The sequence below is a fragment of the Genypterus blacodes genome, unplaced genomic scaffold (genome assembly GCF_046128005.1).
Source record: "Genypterus blacodes isolate CSIRO-AG114 ecotype Tasmania unplaced genomic scaffold, CSIRO-AGI_Gbla_v1 ptg000140l_1, whole genome shotgun sequence".
Lineage (NCBI taxonomy): Eukaryota > Metazoa > Chordata > Actinopteri > Ophidiiformes > Ophidiidae > Genypterus > Genypterus blacodes.
Window position 1 is genome coordinate 121,896 of NW_027466942.1, and position 18,281 is coordinate 140,176.

Genomic DNA, 18,281 nt, shown 5'->3' on the forward strand with positions numbered 1-18,281 from the left:
TTGTCAAGTGTGTCTGGTCCTTGAGAGTCATGTTGGCATATGATTATGTGTAAACATAATCACTAAGTGATTAATATGCAGCCTGGACTGTGCTGTGCCGTCACTGTTATTGGCTGTTCCTGTAGAGGATTCGAGCCGACCGATCCGGTTCATCTTCATTCATTCGTGCCACACCTCTGCCATTTGGGACTTTAAAATCAAGCCTGGGCTGAGAATGAGAGAACGTCCACCTTGCTGCTGCTGATTCAGATCTTCTGCTCCATCCTGGGGCCTTTACTACAAAGGACAGTCAACAGGCCTCTGCCTTGTTTGCGTTACCTGGCTTAACAAGATCTAAACCCATAATAGGGCTTAATCAGTAAAGTCCATGCTTGGGGCATGTCTATGAAGATGAGACTATAGCAAAGAGATGGGATGGCGTTTGTTGGAGTATGAGCACCACTATCATGTGGTCTACATGTGGTACAGGATAGGATTAGTGTTTGTACTGTGTCTTGTCTTGTAATATTGTGTATCTGTACATTTGGTCCACAAGGAATTCCTTGTACTTGCTACTTGGTAAATAATTCCAGTTCTGGTTCTTCAGAAAGAAACCATATGCTGTTTGTCTTTATGTGTTGAGTATGAAGTTGTGATATCGTGTGTTTAAACACATTCATTAAGAAATAAGGAAGCAAATACTGGCAAATGATCAATCATCTCATCTATAATGATGTATCATTACATTCATTTTAATACAACATTTGAAACAGTTATTGAATGTAACAGAGTTCTAGATGGCAGTGTTCATTCACAAAGTATGTAGGCTTTCTAATGTCTGATATGAAAATGTGACACATGAATGCTAGGTTCATGTTCAGTTCCAGAGCTAAAGCTAGAGACACAATGTGTCCACTAAACATCAGAATCCAGTTCTCAGTCTGCAGCATTGATGCAGAGGTCAAATGATCGTTCTGCTTTGAAAAATGTGTTGATTTGAAACGGGACAAGCAAAACACATGTTTGAGGTAAAACAAGAAGCTGCCTCAACAAGCAGCCCACTGGAAGGTTTAGAGTTTTGGGGCCGTTCAGGATTTGCCATCTAGACTTTAATCTCTTCCTCTTCCTCAGAGAAAGTGCATGTTGCGTTGTGGGTGGGGCTGAAAACTGGAGAAGTGGTGGAGTTTCTCGGTCGACGCCCATTTGTGAAGGAGCCTCCTCCATAATGACGAGTCAGCACTTCAGCTGCCCTCTGAAACCTCTCTGCCTCCATCACAGGCTCTTCTCTCTGAGGAGATCCAGTGAAAGAGTGGAGGCTCCTAAAAGACCTCCTGACCTCTTCTTCTTCTGTCCGGTTTGAGCTACAAGAGCGCCCTCCGCTGTTCATGTTCGCCCTGAATGATCCACTGCTCATGGAAGTCCCAGGGATCTGCAGTGGTGTCTCAGCGACAGAACAACTCTCCTCCTCATCCTCTCTTTCCTCACAATCAATCTGACAGTGATTGGCCATCTGAAGGCAGCTGGAGCTGTCAATCAAGCTCAGGACCTCAGTCATCAGGGAAGGGCCGAGGTCTACGGTGAAAGAGGTGAGGGAATCTGAGCGCGTGCGGTCAATATCGCCGCTTTCTGGTAAAGACCCCCTCCTGGAATCTCCATCTTGAAACTGTCTGTCAAGGCGGGAGAGGCGGGGCAAGGTAAGGAAACCAGAGTGAAGGCCTGCACACAGTGAGAGGGAGAAACAAGTCATCAAAAAGAGTTTAAGTGAAGACACAAGATCAATAACACATCAGAATTATATTCATGTATGAATGTTACCAAGGATCTTTTATTACATTTAGAATGTTGAAGTTATCAGAGTGAAGGCACTGAAGGATCTGCCTTAGGTGGGAGTCAGCGCCTCAGAGGCTATACTGATGATGTCATCAGGACCGGTTTCACATATTAAAGGAAGAACTAAAAACATGTCTCAGGCAGCTAAACAAAGCCTTTAGTTGGCGAAAACCAATATAAAACATTACGGGACGATATAAAACAACAACCAGGCCGAAGAAGACAGACAAACCTGATAACAGAGGATACAAATACATGGAGCAATAATGTTGTCTGGACGCTCATTCTCCTGCAGCCAGATGAAGAAGTATCGCCTCATTCATTTACCTGAGACGGTACTTATTCATATTGCTCCTCCTCCCCCTGCAATAGCTCTGCACCCCCCACTTTGGGAAGCCCTGACATAAACAATAGGCTAGTTAGTCTAGTGTATCGTTCACACAGAGACCCTGTCAGTAAGTGGACCATGGCTGACAGAACAATCTACCAACAGTTCCAGCCTGAGTCACTAGATGACGGTATCACTTCATTCTGTTATCCCAAATGAAGCCTGAGCATATTCACTGAGAGCACATATGGACTGAATTCATTCATTCCATCACTTTAATAGGCAGAATTGTTTTGCTGGCGGTCATTTTGAATTTTAATGTTCAATTTCAAAATGCTTAGTTTTAAATGCTGCTTCTTGTTATTTCAGTCTTGTTGACGTGTAAGACTGCAACTTTGAATGATTTAAGATTTAAGATAGTTTATTTATCATGTTACATGCAATTCACTCACAAATTACATGCAATTGAAATTTGTCTTGCACCCCCTCTTACATATCACACACACAAACATTACAGAGGGGGTGCAGGGCAGCCATTTTTCAGCGCCCATGGAGCAGTTGGGGGTTCGGTGCCTTGCTCATGTGCACCTTGGCAGTGCTCTGGAGGCAAACTGGTAACTTACCAGCTACCAGTCTGCTTCCTTGGTCCACACAGGGGACTCGAACCGGCGCCCCTCCGGTTCCCAGCTGTCAACCCAGCGGATTGAGCTACTACCGCCCCCAATGAATGAATGCAGAGTATTATGGCAAATATAACCAAAAGATAGAATAAAACATTGATTGATCTTAATTGATGGAAAATGTCAAAGGAAGCCATCGATGGCAGAAAGCTCCAATCGTCTCTCAGCTCACTTTACCAACTCCACTTCCCTCAATCTGGACAAATTCCTTTGGAGGTGGGTCAGCTCATATATGACCCTTCAACAACAAGAGTTTGGTATGAAACTGTGCTGTTCCACCGTTTCCCCTGAGAGCCTGACACCAGGCCCTTGAGCCCTGGCAGTTTGCCCACACTCATACTGGCAACAAAGTTTGTAATATCCTTGTAACTCAAATAATTGACTTATTTTCTGGATTCCACTTCAGTGTCCACTGTAAAATCAGAGAGAAAATTAATTATAAGCCCTGGAAAGAGATGACAGGAAGTCTCTCTCTCTCTCTCTCTCTCTCTCTCTCTCACTCTCTCTCTCTCTCTCTCTCTCTCTCTCTCTCTGTCTCTCTCTCTCTCTCTCTCTCTCACTCTCTCTCTCTCTCTCTCTCTCTCTCTCTCTACAGTCTTTTTGTGTTGAGATTTGTTATCTGTAAAATTAGTTGAGACTGTTGAGTCAAGATGTGAAACAGAAAATGGACACAATGGACACTTCACCAAATTAGATTTTTATCTGTTCCCAATCATAATTATCAATTGATGCAAAGTAATCCCTTCCTCTGAAATATAATTCTAATCTATTTACGCTGTCCCAGTCTGTGTTACAGAATCCTGAGGTTCACTTTGTCAGATGCTGCATTGAGATCCTATAATACTAACACTGATAGTTTAGCTTCATTCATCATTTAGATCAAATGAAACCAGACCCAATATAGATGAACTCTATGCATTTACATTATAAACTTACACACATATAAAACATCATTTCTGTTTGAGAAATTCTTCAAGAAATAATCCAAACCATTCCTTAGTTTAAGTTTAGGAAGATTTAATGAACAACATTTAGTTTCCTGCTCATGAACATTGACAGCTGTCATCTAGAGGCATTGTCATAAAATAAATGTTTAATTCAGACTCAAAAGATCCACCATACAAATCATCCTCTCCATTCTATAGATATACAGTTAAAGCTGTTTTCTAATGCTGTTCTAATGAAACCTGCAGAGAAATAAGAAGCAACCAACCACAGCTTCATTACTGATTTTAAATCAAAGAAAAATCCAATCAGTAAACAAGTTTATTGTCTCTAGTATGTCTCAGCTCATATTCTTGCACATTTATTTGCTGTCTGAACTTTTAACTGTTTCGAACTTGTGCATTTCATTCATCCTATAGAAAAAATAAGCAGATTAGACATTTGTGATAAATCAAAACAGCCATCTTTCCTGGGACTCAATGAACAGCTGAAAAAAAAACAAAATAATGTAGATATAAAGCATTAAAAACAGTAATGCATACTTAAAATCACTTGTGTTACAGATAATATCACTGAGGTTGTTATAAAATAGTAAACATAAAATCAAACTCATGGCTACATCCCCACCTCAAGCACTTGCCTAACTTATTCCCCCCCCCCCCCCCCCCCCCCCCCCAAAAAAAAGGAAAAAACCTCATAAATGTTTCATTTTCACTTGACTTATCTGAATATGACATACATTTAGAAACAATAGCATCTGCAGTCATTTATCTTATTTGTTAGAGTGAATTGAAAGATCTTCTTTCAATGAGATTCTTCTATATTACAGCTTGCATATATGCAGACAACAAGAGGTCATTGTGACTTTGGCAGAGCAGAGTTTGTTCTGAGGTTTTACATTTCATCCAGACTTGCAATCGCTTCCTGTTTGGTGTGTTTTCTCCACTCACTGGGAATTTCTCCTCTGCCCTTGAACTTTTTCTTATAGTGATCTTCCAGTTCCATTTGAAACTTCCACACAAACCATTTCCAGTAAATCAGCTTAGATTCATCAGCGGTGATTTTCCAAGATTCATACTTTGGACCAGCAGTGTGGTAGAGTTTATAAGGAATCAACTCATCTGAATCACGTTTAGGGTAAAAGGACCTGTCACTTGCTACTGATGTTGTGCAGAAGTTAATGACCAGTTCCACAGTATTTCTGACATGCCTGCCACTGACAGCAGAGGGGCGATGAAAGGGGACATTGTGTTTATCTGGACTGTGACCTTCCAGTGTGTTGGTACAAACAGCTCTGCAGAATGGACACTGTACCCAGCAGCCGTTACAAAGTTGGTCAATGAGGATTTTGTCAGGCCTCTTCCGAGATTTCTCCAGGTTATCTAATGGGAGTGCAGTGATCTCCTCAATGATGGATTCAAGTCTTTTCTTCACCACCTCTTCAAGAAAATCAAATTTGTTTATGTCACTAAAGGTTTGGCAACATATGGTATCAACTTTGAGCTGGTCCTTAAGCTCACTGGAAAATTCCTCCAGCCACATGTTTATGTTTGCTTCCCCTTGTGCCACTTTCTCTGTAGCTTTATGCAAAGCGCGACTCAGAAGCCCCTGGATGTCTTGAACATTTTTCTTGAGTAAACTCTTTGTGGAGTCTTTGTGTTCAGTGAAGATATATTTCTTCATTTCTTCTTTTATGAAAGTCTTGACATGTTCCCTTGGATGTCTGATGTAGTTCATGTAGTCCTGAAAGTCCTCTTTCTCTGCCAGGGATTTTAATACATGCTTCTCCAAGTTCATCCTGTTCCCACTGAATGGTGAGAAAGAGCACTTCATCTCTCCTGCAAGATCAATGGCAGTCTTATCATAGACAGCCTGGACAGTGGAATCCTTCAGTTTATCACAGATCATCTCTGCAAACACAACAGCTGATGAGTGACCTTTACAGAAGCTGCTGAATATGCCATAGAACTGCTCTTTCTTGCTATTGACATAATATCGTAGATCGTTGTTTGTCTTGAATTGATGGTGAGACTCTAAAATTATCTTGCTTGTAGCGTCAAACACATAGAGCAGAAGATCAACTGTGAACTTCTTCTTGAGTTCATAGCTCTGTTGTGATTGAAATTCTTCAACATGTCTGTTGACATTTTTGGCCATTTCCTCCAGAAAAGTAGAACTGTAGCCTCTTGTGGCTAAAGGTCTGCCCCGAATTGTGCTTTTGGCCTCATTCTTAACTTTGTCAATGAGAGATCTGATCTGCTCTTGCTCTTGATATGTAAAACATATCTGTGACTTATTTTCTTCTCCCTTCCAAAATTTCCAAAATGATCTCGTGTTTTTGCTTACCCTCTCATCTTTAGATCGCTGTCTTTCTTCACAGGGATCTTGGTGCTTGGTTCGGGTATCATATTCAGAATAATCCCCAAGGTTGGCTATGTTTTTGTATTTGCCACAATTTTTGCGTTCATGTATAAGAGAACTTTCAATGCCAAGTTCTGTAAGGATAGAAAGCTGATCTTCTTGTAGGTTGATATCCTTTATGGGCTCTGTATCTGCAGTTAATTCAGCAACCCAGCCATCCCAGACATGGTTGAACTGCTTTTGAAGTTCCCCTTCATTTGTTGCCTTGTCTTTGAGCTGCAGAGCAAGCTGTTTGCTCTTTTGTAGTAGTTTGTTCTCGAACTCTGGCTTCTTCTTATCAAGCATTTTGCAAGCATTCTTCTGCTGGAGAACCTCATCCAGTTTTCTTTTCAGTGCTTTTACAAGTTCTTCATGAATGTCTTTGATTTTGCTTTCAAATCTTCCTCGCCATTGAGCCAACATTTCTTTTTGGTTTTTATCTTCAAAGTATGTTGCCATAGCTTTTCTGACATCTTCATAAGTTTTGCTCATCTTGTTATAAAGATAACTGAGTTCAACCATGTCATGGTTTCCATTCTCTATTCTGTTGTGAAGCTGATGGTCAATGGTCAGCAGCTTTTCCCTCAGGGTCCAGGTCCAGTTCCCATACTGGACCTCCAGCTTTCTGTACACTGCAATTTCAAGTGTGTTTTTGAAACTGAAGACAAAGTTTTCATTCAGCAGAGCTTTCCTCAGGTCTCCAATGTTGTGTTTGAACTGTGAGAGAGTCATTCCATCAGACTGTGATGCTTTAGAGAGGATGGTGTTCTTCAGCTCTTGGACGCTTTCACTGTAACCTGGATTTGGAGGGGCCATGGGTGGACTTCCCTCCCACAACTGGGCAAAGTATTTCACATCTTCTTGTATATCAAATTCAATGATGTCACTGAAGCTCTTGGCATCACATCCCTCCTCTTTGGCAGCTAGTTGAGCCATCTGGTCCAGTTTTTCTTGTAGGCGCCTCTTCCCATCCATATTTTTCTCTGAAGCTGCAATGTCTGTGACATTCTGGTGAACAAATACACAACTTGGAGACAATTTAATGTTCTTCATCCGCATGATAGCCTGTACAACAATCTGCAGAACATCTTGCATTTCTGCTGGATTTTCTCCAAAGATGTTGATCAATGTCATGTTTCCCACACCGATGACAAACGTAGCCAGTTCATTGTCGTGGTGTAGAGTTGTGTTACCTGCCAACTCAAGAGCACTTAGTCCTTCAGTGTCCACAACTAGAACATAGTCAAACTTTAATTCGTTCTTCATCTCTTCTGACACTTTCACCAGCTGCATGAAGGCACCTTTGGTGCATCTGCCAGCACTTACTGCAAACTGTAAACCAAACATAGCATTCAGCATTGTTGATTTTCCACTGCTTTGTACGCCCAGAACTGACAGAACAAAAACTCGCTTATCACCCAGCTTCTTGATGACTTCATCTAACAGACTACTGATCCATGTTAGAGGTACATGACCTGCATCACCATCCATCAGCTCCATGGGATGTCCTGATATCATCAGCTCTGCAGCCAGAGCAGGATAGTCACACCACTTCATTCTGCCTGTGTTTCGTCCTCTTGCCAGTGATTTATGAGCTTCATAGATCTGTCCCATCTCCCTGACGATGTGCTCCAAGCCAAATGTTGCTGCTTGAAGTTGTGTTGAAATCTCTTCGAGCTCAGTTTGCTTGTTTTTTAGTTGATCAGATTTGTCTTTCTTTAGAGCCAAGAATTCAGACCACTTTTTATCATATCTGTGGAGAATTCTAGCGAGGTCATCTGTGGAGAGGTCATCTAGTAAGATCTGAGTCCATGTCAGGAAACAGGCTTTCTCACTCGATGGCAAAGACGAGAGATTTTTGATGAACAGCTGCATGAGGTCAGAACAGGAAGCAGCACGCTGGCTCTGTCGTATTTCCTGCAGTTTCTCTTGATTTTTACTTTTCTCCATTTCAATTTCTCCTTTTAGGTGATACTGTTGTTTTGTTATGCTGCTCCACTCATGCCACAGTTCGCCCTGACAAGGGAGCATTTTCTCTTTGATCTTTGAGACGTCCATGCCCTGAAGCAAACTGGTTATTTTCAAAGCAGCAGCTTTTCCTTCTTTGCAGATCTCATTTTCTTCATCCACTCTGATTCCAGAGACTTGAGCCAGTGTTTCAAGCTGGAAGGAATCAAAGGATCCAGACAAAATGTTCCGAATGATTCCTTTCAGTTCTTCAGATGCATCTGACTGGCTTTTGTCTTTCAGACCAATCTTATAATGTCCTGATTTCATCTGTACTGGATTAGAATCATTATCAGCAATGAGGCAAATCAGAGGCTTTGAGGAATCAAGGAGTGAGGAAATAACGGTCATACTTCTGTCTCCCCTTTTCAGAGATGGTACCAACACAACATTGATTGAAGCCTTTTCAATCAGTATGTCACGTTGTTTATCAAAGGACAGAGCGTCACCGTGGAGATTACAGAAGGCAATGAAGTCAGTGAAAGAATCGTTGGGTTTTCCAGCTGGGCAGTACCAGGCAATCTCTGCCACTCCATCCATCAAGTAGCGAGTTTTTGTGCTACCTGGGCAGTTCCTGTGGAAGAAGGTGCTGTGGCGCTCGTTGATTAAGTTGTCCAGTAGCTGAGATTTTGACAATGAGGCTGAACCAAGACGGAGGAATGACACCATGGGTGTCTCAGCTTTACAGACAGGCATGCTCTTCATTATGGAGCTTTTTGATTTATCTGTCAGCTTCCAGCTTTTTCTTATTTGCCTAAATGTCCAAAGAGGACACTCAATGTCCTTTGAGACTGGGTCAGGAACAAGCAGAGGTAAGGCGTACTGACATTGGGATAGCTTAGTAATCATGTTCTGCCTGAGAAAGGTGTCTGAGCAGTGGAAAACTGCCATTTGAACGTCCATTGGATGGACATTTGGTTTTGGTTTTGGCTCAGAGTCTTCAGTAGAACTGAAAAGATCATCTAAGTTACTTTTTCCTGTTTCATCATTTGCAACATCTGGCTCATGTCTGAATTGACAGACTTCAGCACTGTCTTGCTTCACAGGAATATATCTTGCTCTATAGTCCAGTATCATCAACCTTTGGAGAAAGGTATGAGCTAGATCCTTCTCAGGTGTGTCGCTCTGCTGTTTCAGAGCTGGGCCTATTTGAAGAAAATCTGCTGGTGTCAACGTCTGTTGGCGTTTGTCTCCAAGTTGAAGTCTGTTGAACAGTGTTTCTGTTTCTCTTCGACATTGCTCCTCCCTGCTGATCTCTACCAGCTTTTAAAGTAAATCATATGTGTCAGGAATTATTACTTTAAATGAAGGAATATTGAATAAATAGTCCTGTAGAAACATTTAGATTGTCTTACCTCATCCTTATTTTCACTCATGTCATCCTTTAAGGTACCTATAAATAATGAACTGAATCAACCCAGGTACATATGTGTATGATCACAATATTACTGTAGAAGTAATAATTCAATCAAATTCTATGTATGAATTAGTACCTGTATGTTTCTCAGGTGGTGTTTCAGACTTCATGCTGGTCTCCTCTGTTGCTGTTGTGTTATCGTTCTTCTCCAAGTCTTCACCATCATCAGGATCATTGACTGGATCACACTAAGAAAAAAGTTATTTCATGTCAACTCTAGTTGACCTGTGGGTTCCATTCAGTTAAAGAATTTGTTTACACTGACAACTGGTCAAGAAGGTGAAGTTCAACAACATACAACATTGTACATCTACTATTGTACGAAACAGGTTTTTAGACCACAAGTACCACTGAGAGAGAGAGCCTGTTGCGTGATTAGATAAATAACCATGAATAATAATCATGACTGTCTCTTTCAGTTTTTACTATATCTAAAGTGATACAGTATATAGAATGAGAAAGAAGAGAGACCAGCTGACAGACACAGGTGGCCTGAGAGACCGGCTCACTTGTGGTGATCACTGTAACTTCAGTTTGTATCTCTGAAATGGGCCCTGAGTGTTTTGCTGTTGAGACATTTATGAATTGTAATAATAGTTTGAATGTACATGTGGGAAATGTTTCATTCCTTGAAAAGTTTGGGAACTAAAGGAATGCAAAGCCTCACTTCTGACAACAATCTAACACGATGCACACAACAGAAACAACACTTTTTAAAATGCTGGTGTGTAAATATGTGAAAAGATCTCACCTGGTCATTGGTTGCAGCTGCACTTTCATTGATCTCATCTACAAATGAATAAAGGAGGAAACACATTTCAGGATCAGATATAAATAATATTTGACTACATGAAGGTTATACATTTATTAAAGTGAAGTTGTCTTCTATGATTAAATCCTTACCTTTGTTTATCACAGAAGGTGATTCAGATGTGATCTCAGTCTCTGTTTTGTTGTCATCATCAAATTCTTGCTCTTCACCACCCTGTGGAACATTAAAGTCTTCACCTGTTGGATCCTGCTGAAACTCTTCATCTTCTTGGGGTCTGTGGTCCAGCAGGAGATCTTCATGCTCTTTCTTCTCACTACACATCAGTCCACCATAGCAGCTTGGATCATTCTCAGAGACCATGGTGTCTATGTGTTCAAGCAGAGCTATAATCTCTCCTTCATCTCTCATACTGTTTCTACATGTGTGGTACCTTTGTTCAACAAAGCTGTTGTTTGCTCTCAGGTCTGTCAGTGCACTCACACATTCTTCATCTGGATCATGGGTCACAACTGTCATTAGGAAAGCAAGGGATTCCTTCCCAAATACTTTCTCAAACCACTGCACTCCTGAAGTGTACTGGCTGACATGCTGACCATAAGGCAGCAGCAACAGAAATGCATGACTTCCTTCATTCCATGAGAGCGGCTCAATGTTTTGTAGCCCAAGCACGTTGATAACACAAATGTGTCGCCCACACAGATCATATAATTTGGATGAAAACATCTCCTCAGGTTGTTGCCTGTCATGGTCAAGTAAGAGGTTTTCTGATCCGATCTGTATAGAACTCTCCTCACCAATTAACACAACTGTGAGCTCAGGCACCACTGGAACACAGAAGGTGTACAACATTAGTAAATGCATCATTCTAATAACAATATGCTTTTTCTTTTATTAATGTCAAGTGCAGCAGAAATCAATCAAACAAGTCATTCTCACATTTTGTCACAGGTGCTGAAGCATTCTGAGATATTGGACCGGTGCTGTCCAATGTCCCTCCTTCTCCTTTTGCTGTTGCTGTGTTTTCATTAGTGTCTTCCTCCATCTCATCTGTTCTTCATGCTGTACAGTCACACTGTTGATGCATTCATAACATATTACTGTCAGTACATTTCATTGCTCAAGCTGGTGATCTGTGCTGTGGCAGCTGCAGTTACTCAGTACTGCTCATGCCCATGACATTTAACTTTTTTCTTTGTTGTTGGTTGTACTTAAACTGGGAACACAGACTACAGCAGGTTGCCATTTTCACACATTTGAACTGCGGCCCAAAGTCGCCATCATGCTGCACATGATGCATGGGACAGACAAACCGCCTGTTCTTTTCTTTTCAATGAGGGACATTTCTTCTTCAGTCTAGTTCTCCCTGGCTGTGTCACCATGTCACTCATTTGCACACCCACCTGACACACTCTTGCACCCAAATCCCTAATCAGCCCTCAGCCAACACACACACACCAGTCAATGCAAGCCCATGAATATATAAATACCACTTTGTGATTGGCTGAGTAGGGATCCCATTTTGGCGCTTGACTGAATCATGAATATTCATTATGAATGAGCTAAACATGTACAATGATTGGCTGAATTCAGGCTCAGCTTGCTTTAGTTATTACTTAGCCCTCATAACGGTTCCTTTAATTAAAAGGTATGTGATGGCATCATATTCTTATGTTGACATTTCCAGCTCGTCTTACATCGTACACCTTCTGTGTACACAGAGAGCCACTCCCCCCCTAACCTCCTCCTCCACACCTTTGATCTGATGTGGTGGGTCTAAGTAGCTATGGACACCCACCCTATAGCACTGGACACCCTCGTGGCAAAAAAAGCCACGCACTTAAAAACTGCTATAAAATCATCGTACATCAATATTTTTTTCTACTTTTTTTTTCATAAATCTCTTAAGCAACTTGCTCAAAACAACCAAACATTCAATAATGTTTCAGGATTTTAACACTTTAAATGCTTGTTTAACTACTCGAAGGATTTCATTATTTACGACAAAAAAACACATTATTTTCCAGAAACTAAATAGTAAATGGATGGGGCTTTGGTGGTGATTAGAGTCTTGGATGTGTCACAGATTAGTAGTATAATTGATTTGATTGCATTAGTATTTTTTATGTAAGTTGACTTCCATTGAAACCACACTTTCTAATCTCTCTGCCATTCCTTTATAAAACCATGCATTCTCTAATGTCAGCATTTCATTATGAAGAAAAGTGGTGATATTTGACATTTTTAGTGTTTTCCACAAAATTCAACTATTTTCCCATTGTAGGCCGATGCATGAAACTCCTGTATTTTTTTTGCGTGTGTGTGTGTGTGTGTGTGTGTGTGTGTGTCAGGTGTGTGTGTGTGTGTGTGTGTGTCAGGTGTGTGTGTGGGGGGTGTGTGTGTGTGGACATGTATCTGTGAAGAGGAGCCTCTAGCCTTTGCTGTGCTAAAAAACAAAAACAACTGCTAGTTTGTTTATGCACCTGGCTGCTTCCACAGCCAAAGATACAGACGTAGCTTTGCTGAGGGGTCATTTCATCAGTGAGCAGAGAAGGAGAAAGACCTGGAGCAAAGATGAAGAGGCATTTCAGTGAGGAAGAGGCCAGAGAAATGATCATGCAGCCTATATCTACCAGTGAGCTGTTCGACTCATCGGATGACACAAGCTTCGAGGGTGAGTCTGACACAGATTACTCACTGGAGTCTTCCACTTCTGTGAGTGCCTCTGACCCTTCCTGTGAAAGTGGAGAGGACACACAGGATCCTGCTCATCCTACCACTGAGTGGACCGCAAATAACGGGCAAGTCTGGTCTCCATCCCATGCCGAGACGCTGCGTTACATCCAGGCACCCACCGGCACGATGCCACGGCCCACAAGATATGCCATATCCAGGATTCACCATGTGGCATCATCTTTTGACCTTTTCTTTACTCCTGACATGACCCAGCTCATTGAACAAATGTGGATGCCCCAAGAGACAAAAGCCCACATGGGACTTCTCATCCTAGCAGGTGTGTACCGGCCCGTGTACAGCTGCTGCTGCTGCCATGGTGCCGGAGTTACAGACTACTGTCCTCGCAGACACCATCAACACCGCCATTGCCACTGCTGCCACCAGCTCGACCAGAAGGAGAAGTGTGTGCTGGTTGTGCACAGGCCTAAAAAAGAAGTCTTTTACCACCTGCACCAAGTGAAACAAGTGCATGTATAGAGAGCACCAGGTCACATGCTGCTGGACCTGTTGGTCAAATAAATTAAACTAAACTAAACTAAACTGAATACACACACACACACACACACACACACACACACACACACACACACTTTCTCAATCTATCTGTTTCTCTCAAACATATTCAAAGCCTGGACATTGCTGGTTCAAATGTGTTCATATTTCATGTTCTGTTGTGTTCTCTTTTGTTGATGAAGCTTTCAAAGTTGTTGTTTGCGCAATAAATGTTCACATTGATGAATCAGATGTTGACACACACACACCTAGGTGCATAAACAAACTAGCAGTTGTTTTTGTTTTTTAGCACAGCAAAGGCAGGAGGCCTCTTCACAGATACATGTCCACACACACAGACACACACACCACACACAAACACACACGCATTAAAAAAAAAAAAAAACTCTTGGGGCCCCCTGGTAGTCATAATAAGTGTCAAAAAGTCATGCATCGGCCTACAATGGGAAAATGGTTAAATTTTGTGGAAAACACTAAAAATGTCAAATATCACCACTTTTCTTTATAATGAATGCTGACATCAGAGAATTCATGGTTTTATAAAGGAATGGCAGAGAGATTAGAAAGTCAATGGTGCCATTTGTGCCTGGAGGGTGTCCAGTGTGAGTATTTGATACTACATAATAAATACTAATGCAATCAAATCAACTTTACTACTAATCTTTGACACATCCAAGACTCTAATCACCACCAAAGCCCCATCCATTTACTATTTAGTTTATGGAAAATAATAACCTTTTTGTGTTTTTTAGTCAAAAATAAAAAAAACAAAAAGGATCATTTAACAAAAAGCGAACGGGTAAATTCGACAAAGTCGAAAGCTGTCGGCAGCTCACGTCCCTTACTGCAGGGTTTTAATGCGTTGCATGATAGTGATGATAGTTTTTACAGAGCCGGTTTATACCTTTTTTATACTTAAATTGAATGTAATTAAATGTATATAGATTATTTGCTACACACATTCACCGCAAACTTCTACATAGACTTGAATGTTATAATTTCACATGAATGTTTCAAGTAGTTAAACAGGCATTTAAAGGGTTAAAATCCTGAAAAATTATTGAATGTTTGGTAGTTTTCAGCAGCCAAGAAGTTGCTTAAGAGATTTATGGAAAAAAAAAAAAGTAGACAAAAATATTGATGTATGATGATTTTATCGCAGTTTTTATGTGCGTGGCTTTTTTTGCCACGAGGGTGCCACGAGGTGTTTGAGGAGGGCATAAGGGATAAGGATGGATTAAATGGAAGCTTGTTCACTCTGTTAGGCCGTGTGTCATCATGTGTTCATATCAAGCAAAAGCCTCCATGGCTACGCAACACAAGAAACTGACATGGTTGTGTTTTGATTATAGATCATAAATATGCCAACAAATCTACTCACCTTTGTCTTGTCTGCTGCTCCTTGTGACTGAGACGTCTCCCTGTCTACAACTTTTATACACAGAGCCAAACCCCTCCCCCCTCCATTAGTGAAGACAAATATGGAATTAAAACTGAATACAAATCTTCACTGCTTCTCTGAAATCACGTGACTTTGTGGAAAGAGGAGGTGTGGGTAAGCAGCCCAGATGCCTTACACCAGTGGTTCTCAAATTCTCGATGTTAAAATACAGTAGCGTAGGCCGACCCCATTCAGCTGCTATGCAAAATACACACAGGAAGCACATTTATTCCTCATAAGAATATTATTTATATCACAGCCACATTGTACAAATTCGTACTAGAACAACTCTCCTATATGGGGCAGGGGGCAGTCCCTCTTACACACACACACACACACACACACACACACACACAGCATGTAAGAACATTTATGACAACTGCATTTCATTCAAAAACACGCATACATACAAACACACACACACACACACACAGCATGTGAGAACATAAATCAAAAACACAACCAACTGTACTTCAAACACACAGCATTTTGGCAACTATTTATAACTCTTATAGGCCTGACAGAACAGAAAGTCCTCCTCAGCTGCACCATCATGCTCATATCTGACATAAACAAGTTAAAGTGGTGAAACTTGCATCATCAGTAGTCTCGTCCAGTTCGATGGAATAATAGTGACTATTTTTAATGCGTTCAATCAGTGTCGTCTTAACGTCATCTGCCATGGCTCCTATTCTCCGCGACACTGTGTCATTCAAACCGGCGACCCTCCGGTTCCCAGCTGTCGACCCAGCGGATTGAGCTACTACCGCCCCCAATGAATGAATGCAGAGTATTATGGCAAATATAACCAAAAGATAGAATAAAACATTGATTGATCTTAATTGATGGAAAATGTCAAATGTAACTATTCGGCGATCTTCTCGCCACACATAATGTGTAGCATCTCTTTTGCTAATGCTAAACACACCAATTGTGTGCGGCTTACCTGCTCTCGCTATGCGGAGGCTGGGCACGATAAGAAGCCTCCTGCGCTTTAACCACAGGTGCACCACGGAACTGAATTGCGCATTTGGACTGCCTCAGTTCATCACGTTTGCGTACAAAAAACTCCACTGGTTTGTCTTTCAGCATTTTGTGTTTTGTTGTAAGATGCCGTTTGAGATGCGATGGTTTCACGGACTGATTGCTGAGAACATCACCACACACACACACACACACACACACACACACACACACACACACACACTGTGGCTTTGGCTCGTCCTCCGTCCCGCTCCAGCTGAATCCCAGGTTGATATAACTCGGCTCATTTTTCCGTGTTGTTTTTCGCTTTTTGCAGCCAGCTCCCGGTGCTGTGGACACTTCACACTACTTATGTTGCTGCTAACGTTCGCACTCCGTTCACCGTCGTTCAGGCAGTTTAAAATATCCTCCTCCTGTTCCGCAGACTTCGCTCTTTTAGATTCCCTCTGGAGCCACGACTTTAGTGGGTTTGGATCGCTCCTACTTTTTCCCCCCACAGTTAAGTTTAGCCTGTAGTAGTCTGCCAATAGTTGACGTTTGCACGCAGCGTCACTATCGATAAGCGGTAGTAGTGTGCCGTGTGCAAACATTTATTATTATTGAAATTTTTTCATGGTTGTTTATTTTCACCACAGTTTGAGAATCGCTGGTCTAGTGTATCGTTCACACAGAGACCCTGTCAGTAAGTGGACCATGGCTGACAGAACAATCTACCAACAGTTCCAGCCTGAGTCACTAGATGGCGATATCACTTCATTCTGTTATCCCAAATGAAGCCTGAGCATATTCACTGAGAGCACATATGGACTGAATTCATTCATTCCATCACTTTAATAGGCAGAATTATTTTGCTGGCGGTCATTTTGAATTTTAATGTTCAATTTCAAAATGCTTAGTTTTAAATGCTGCTTCTTGTTATTTCAGTCTTGTTTACGTGTAAGACTGCAACTTTGAATGATTTAAGATTTAAGATCATGTTACATGCAATTCACTCACAAATTACATGCAATTGAAATTTGTCTTGCACCCCCTCTTACATATCACACACACAAACATTACAGAGGGGGTGCAGGGCAGCCATTTTTCGGCGCCCATGGAGCAGTTGGGGGTTCGGTGCCTTGCTCATGTGCACCTTGGCAGTGCTCTGGAGGCAAACTGGTAACTTACCAGTTACCAGTCTGCTTCCTTGGTCCACACAGGGGACTCGAACCGGCGACCCTCCGGTTCCCAGCTGTCTACCCAGCGGATTGAGCTACTACCGCCCCCAATGAATGAAAGCAGAGTATTATGGCAAATATAACCAAAAGATAGAATAAAACATTGATTGATCTTAATTGATGGAAAATGTCAAAGGAAGCCATCGATGGCAGAAAGCTCCAATCGTTCCCTCAATCTGGACAAATTCCTTTGGAGGTGGGTCAGCTCATATATGACCCTTCAACAACAAGAGTTTGGTATGAAACTGTGCTGTTCCACCGTTTCCCCTGAGAGCCTGACACCAGGCCCTTGAGCCCTGGCAGTTTGCCCACACTCATACTGGCAACAAGTTTGTAATATCCTTGTAACTCAAATAATTGACTTATTTTCTGGATTCCACTTCAGTGTCCACTGTAAAATCAGAGAGAAAATAAATTATAAGCCCTGGAAAGAGATGACAGGAAGTCTCTCTCTCTCTCTCTCTCTCTCTCACTCTCTCTCTCTCTCTCTCTCTCTCTCTCTCACTCTCTCTCTCTCTCTCTATCTCTCTCTCTCTCTCTCACTCTCTCTCTCTCTCTCTCTATCTCTCTCTCTCTCTTTCTCTACAGTCTTTTTGTGTTGAGATTTGTTATCTGTAAAATAAGTTGAGACTGTTGAGTCAAGATGCGAAACAGAAAATAGGGGAACTCAAGCTTTTGCTCGCTTTATTTGATTAAAGTTTAAGTTAAGCACTTTATTTGAACTCAAGCACAATTTTCCCTTTTTATTTTTATTTTTTATATTTATACTTATTTTGAAACGCAGCCTTACTTTTTCTTGGTACATATATGTTCTATGTTACATGACAGTATATATTGTCCAAATGAATCGTACTGAATTCATCTGACAGTCAGGTATTGATTACATGCAGATGTTGAAAAGAAGAGGCCCAACAATGGACACTTCACCAAATTAGATTTTTGTCTGCTCTGTTCCCAATCATAATTATCAATTGGTGCAAAGTAATCCCTTTCTCTGAAATATAATTCAAATCTATTTACGCTGTCCCAGAAAAT

At 41.4% G+C, this 18,281-nt stretch overlaps 3 protein-coding genes across 3 annotated transcripts; all 3 read right to left on the bottom strand.

The window, feature by feature from the left end:
* Positions 1-616: 616 nt before the first annotated feature.
* LOC143012013 (uncharacterized) lies at positions 617-17,564 on the bottom strand. Its single transcript, XM_076165044.1, has 3 exons — positions 17,506-17,564; positions 14,986-15,065; positions 617-1,695 (listed from the first exon to the last, which is right to left on the bottom strand). Exons 1-3 carry the CDS (start codon positions 17,562-17,564, stop codon positions 1,082-1,084), a joined length of 753 nt encoding a protein of 250 aa, XP_076021159.1. The 3' UTR covers positions 617-1,081.
* LOC143011996 (interferon-induced very large GTPase 1-like) lies at positions 4,556-9,742 on the bottom strand. Its single transcript, XM_076165023.1, has 3 exons — positions 9,663-9,742; positions 9,525-9,562; positions 4,556-9,432 (listed from the first exon to the last, which is right to left on the bottom strand). Exons 1-3 carry the CDS (start codon positions 9,694-9,696, stop codon positions 4,657-4,659), a joined length of 4,848 nt encoding a protein of 1,615 aa, XP_076021138.1. The 5' UTR covers positions 9,697-9,742; the 3' UTR covers positions 4,556-4,656.
* LOC143012008 (uncharacterized) lies at positions 9,722-11,825 on the bottom strand. Its single transcript, XM_076165037.1, has 4 exons — positions 11,295-11,825; positions 10,490-11,182; positions 10,297-10,375; positions 9,722-9,740 (listed from the first exon to the last, which is right to left on the bottom strand). The coding sequence occupies exons 1-4, from the start codon at positions 11,398-11,400 to the stop codon at positions 9,722-9,724; spliced, it is 897 nt and encodes a 298-aa protein (XP_076021152.1). The 5' UTR covers positions 11,401-11,825.
* Positions 17,565-18,281: the final 717 nt, after the last annotated feature.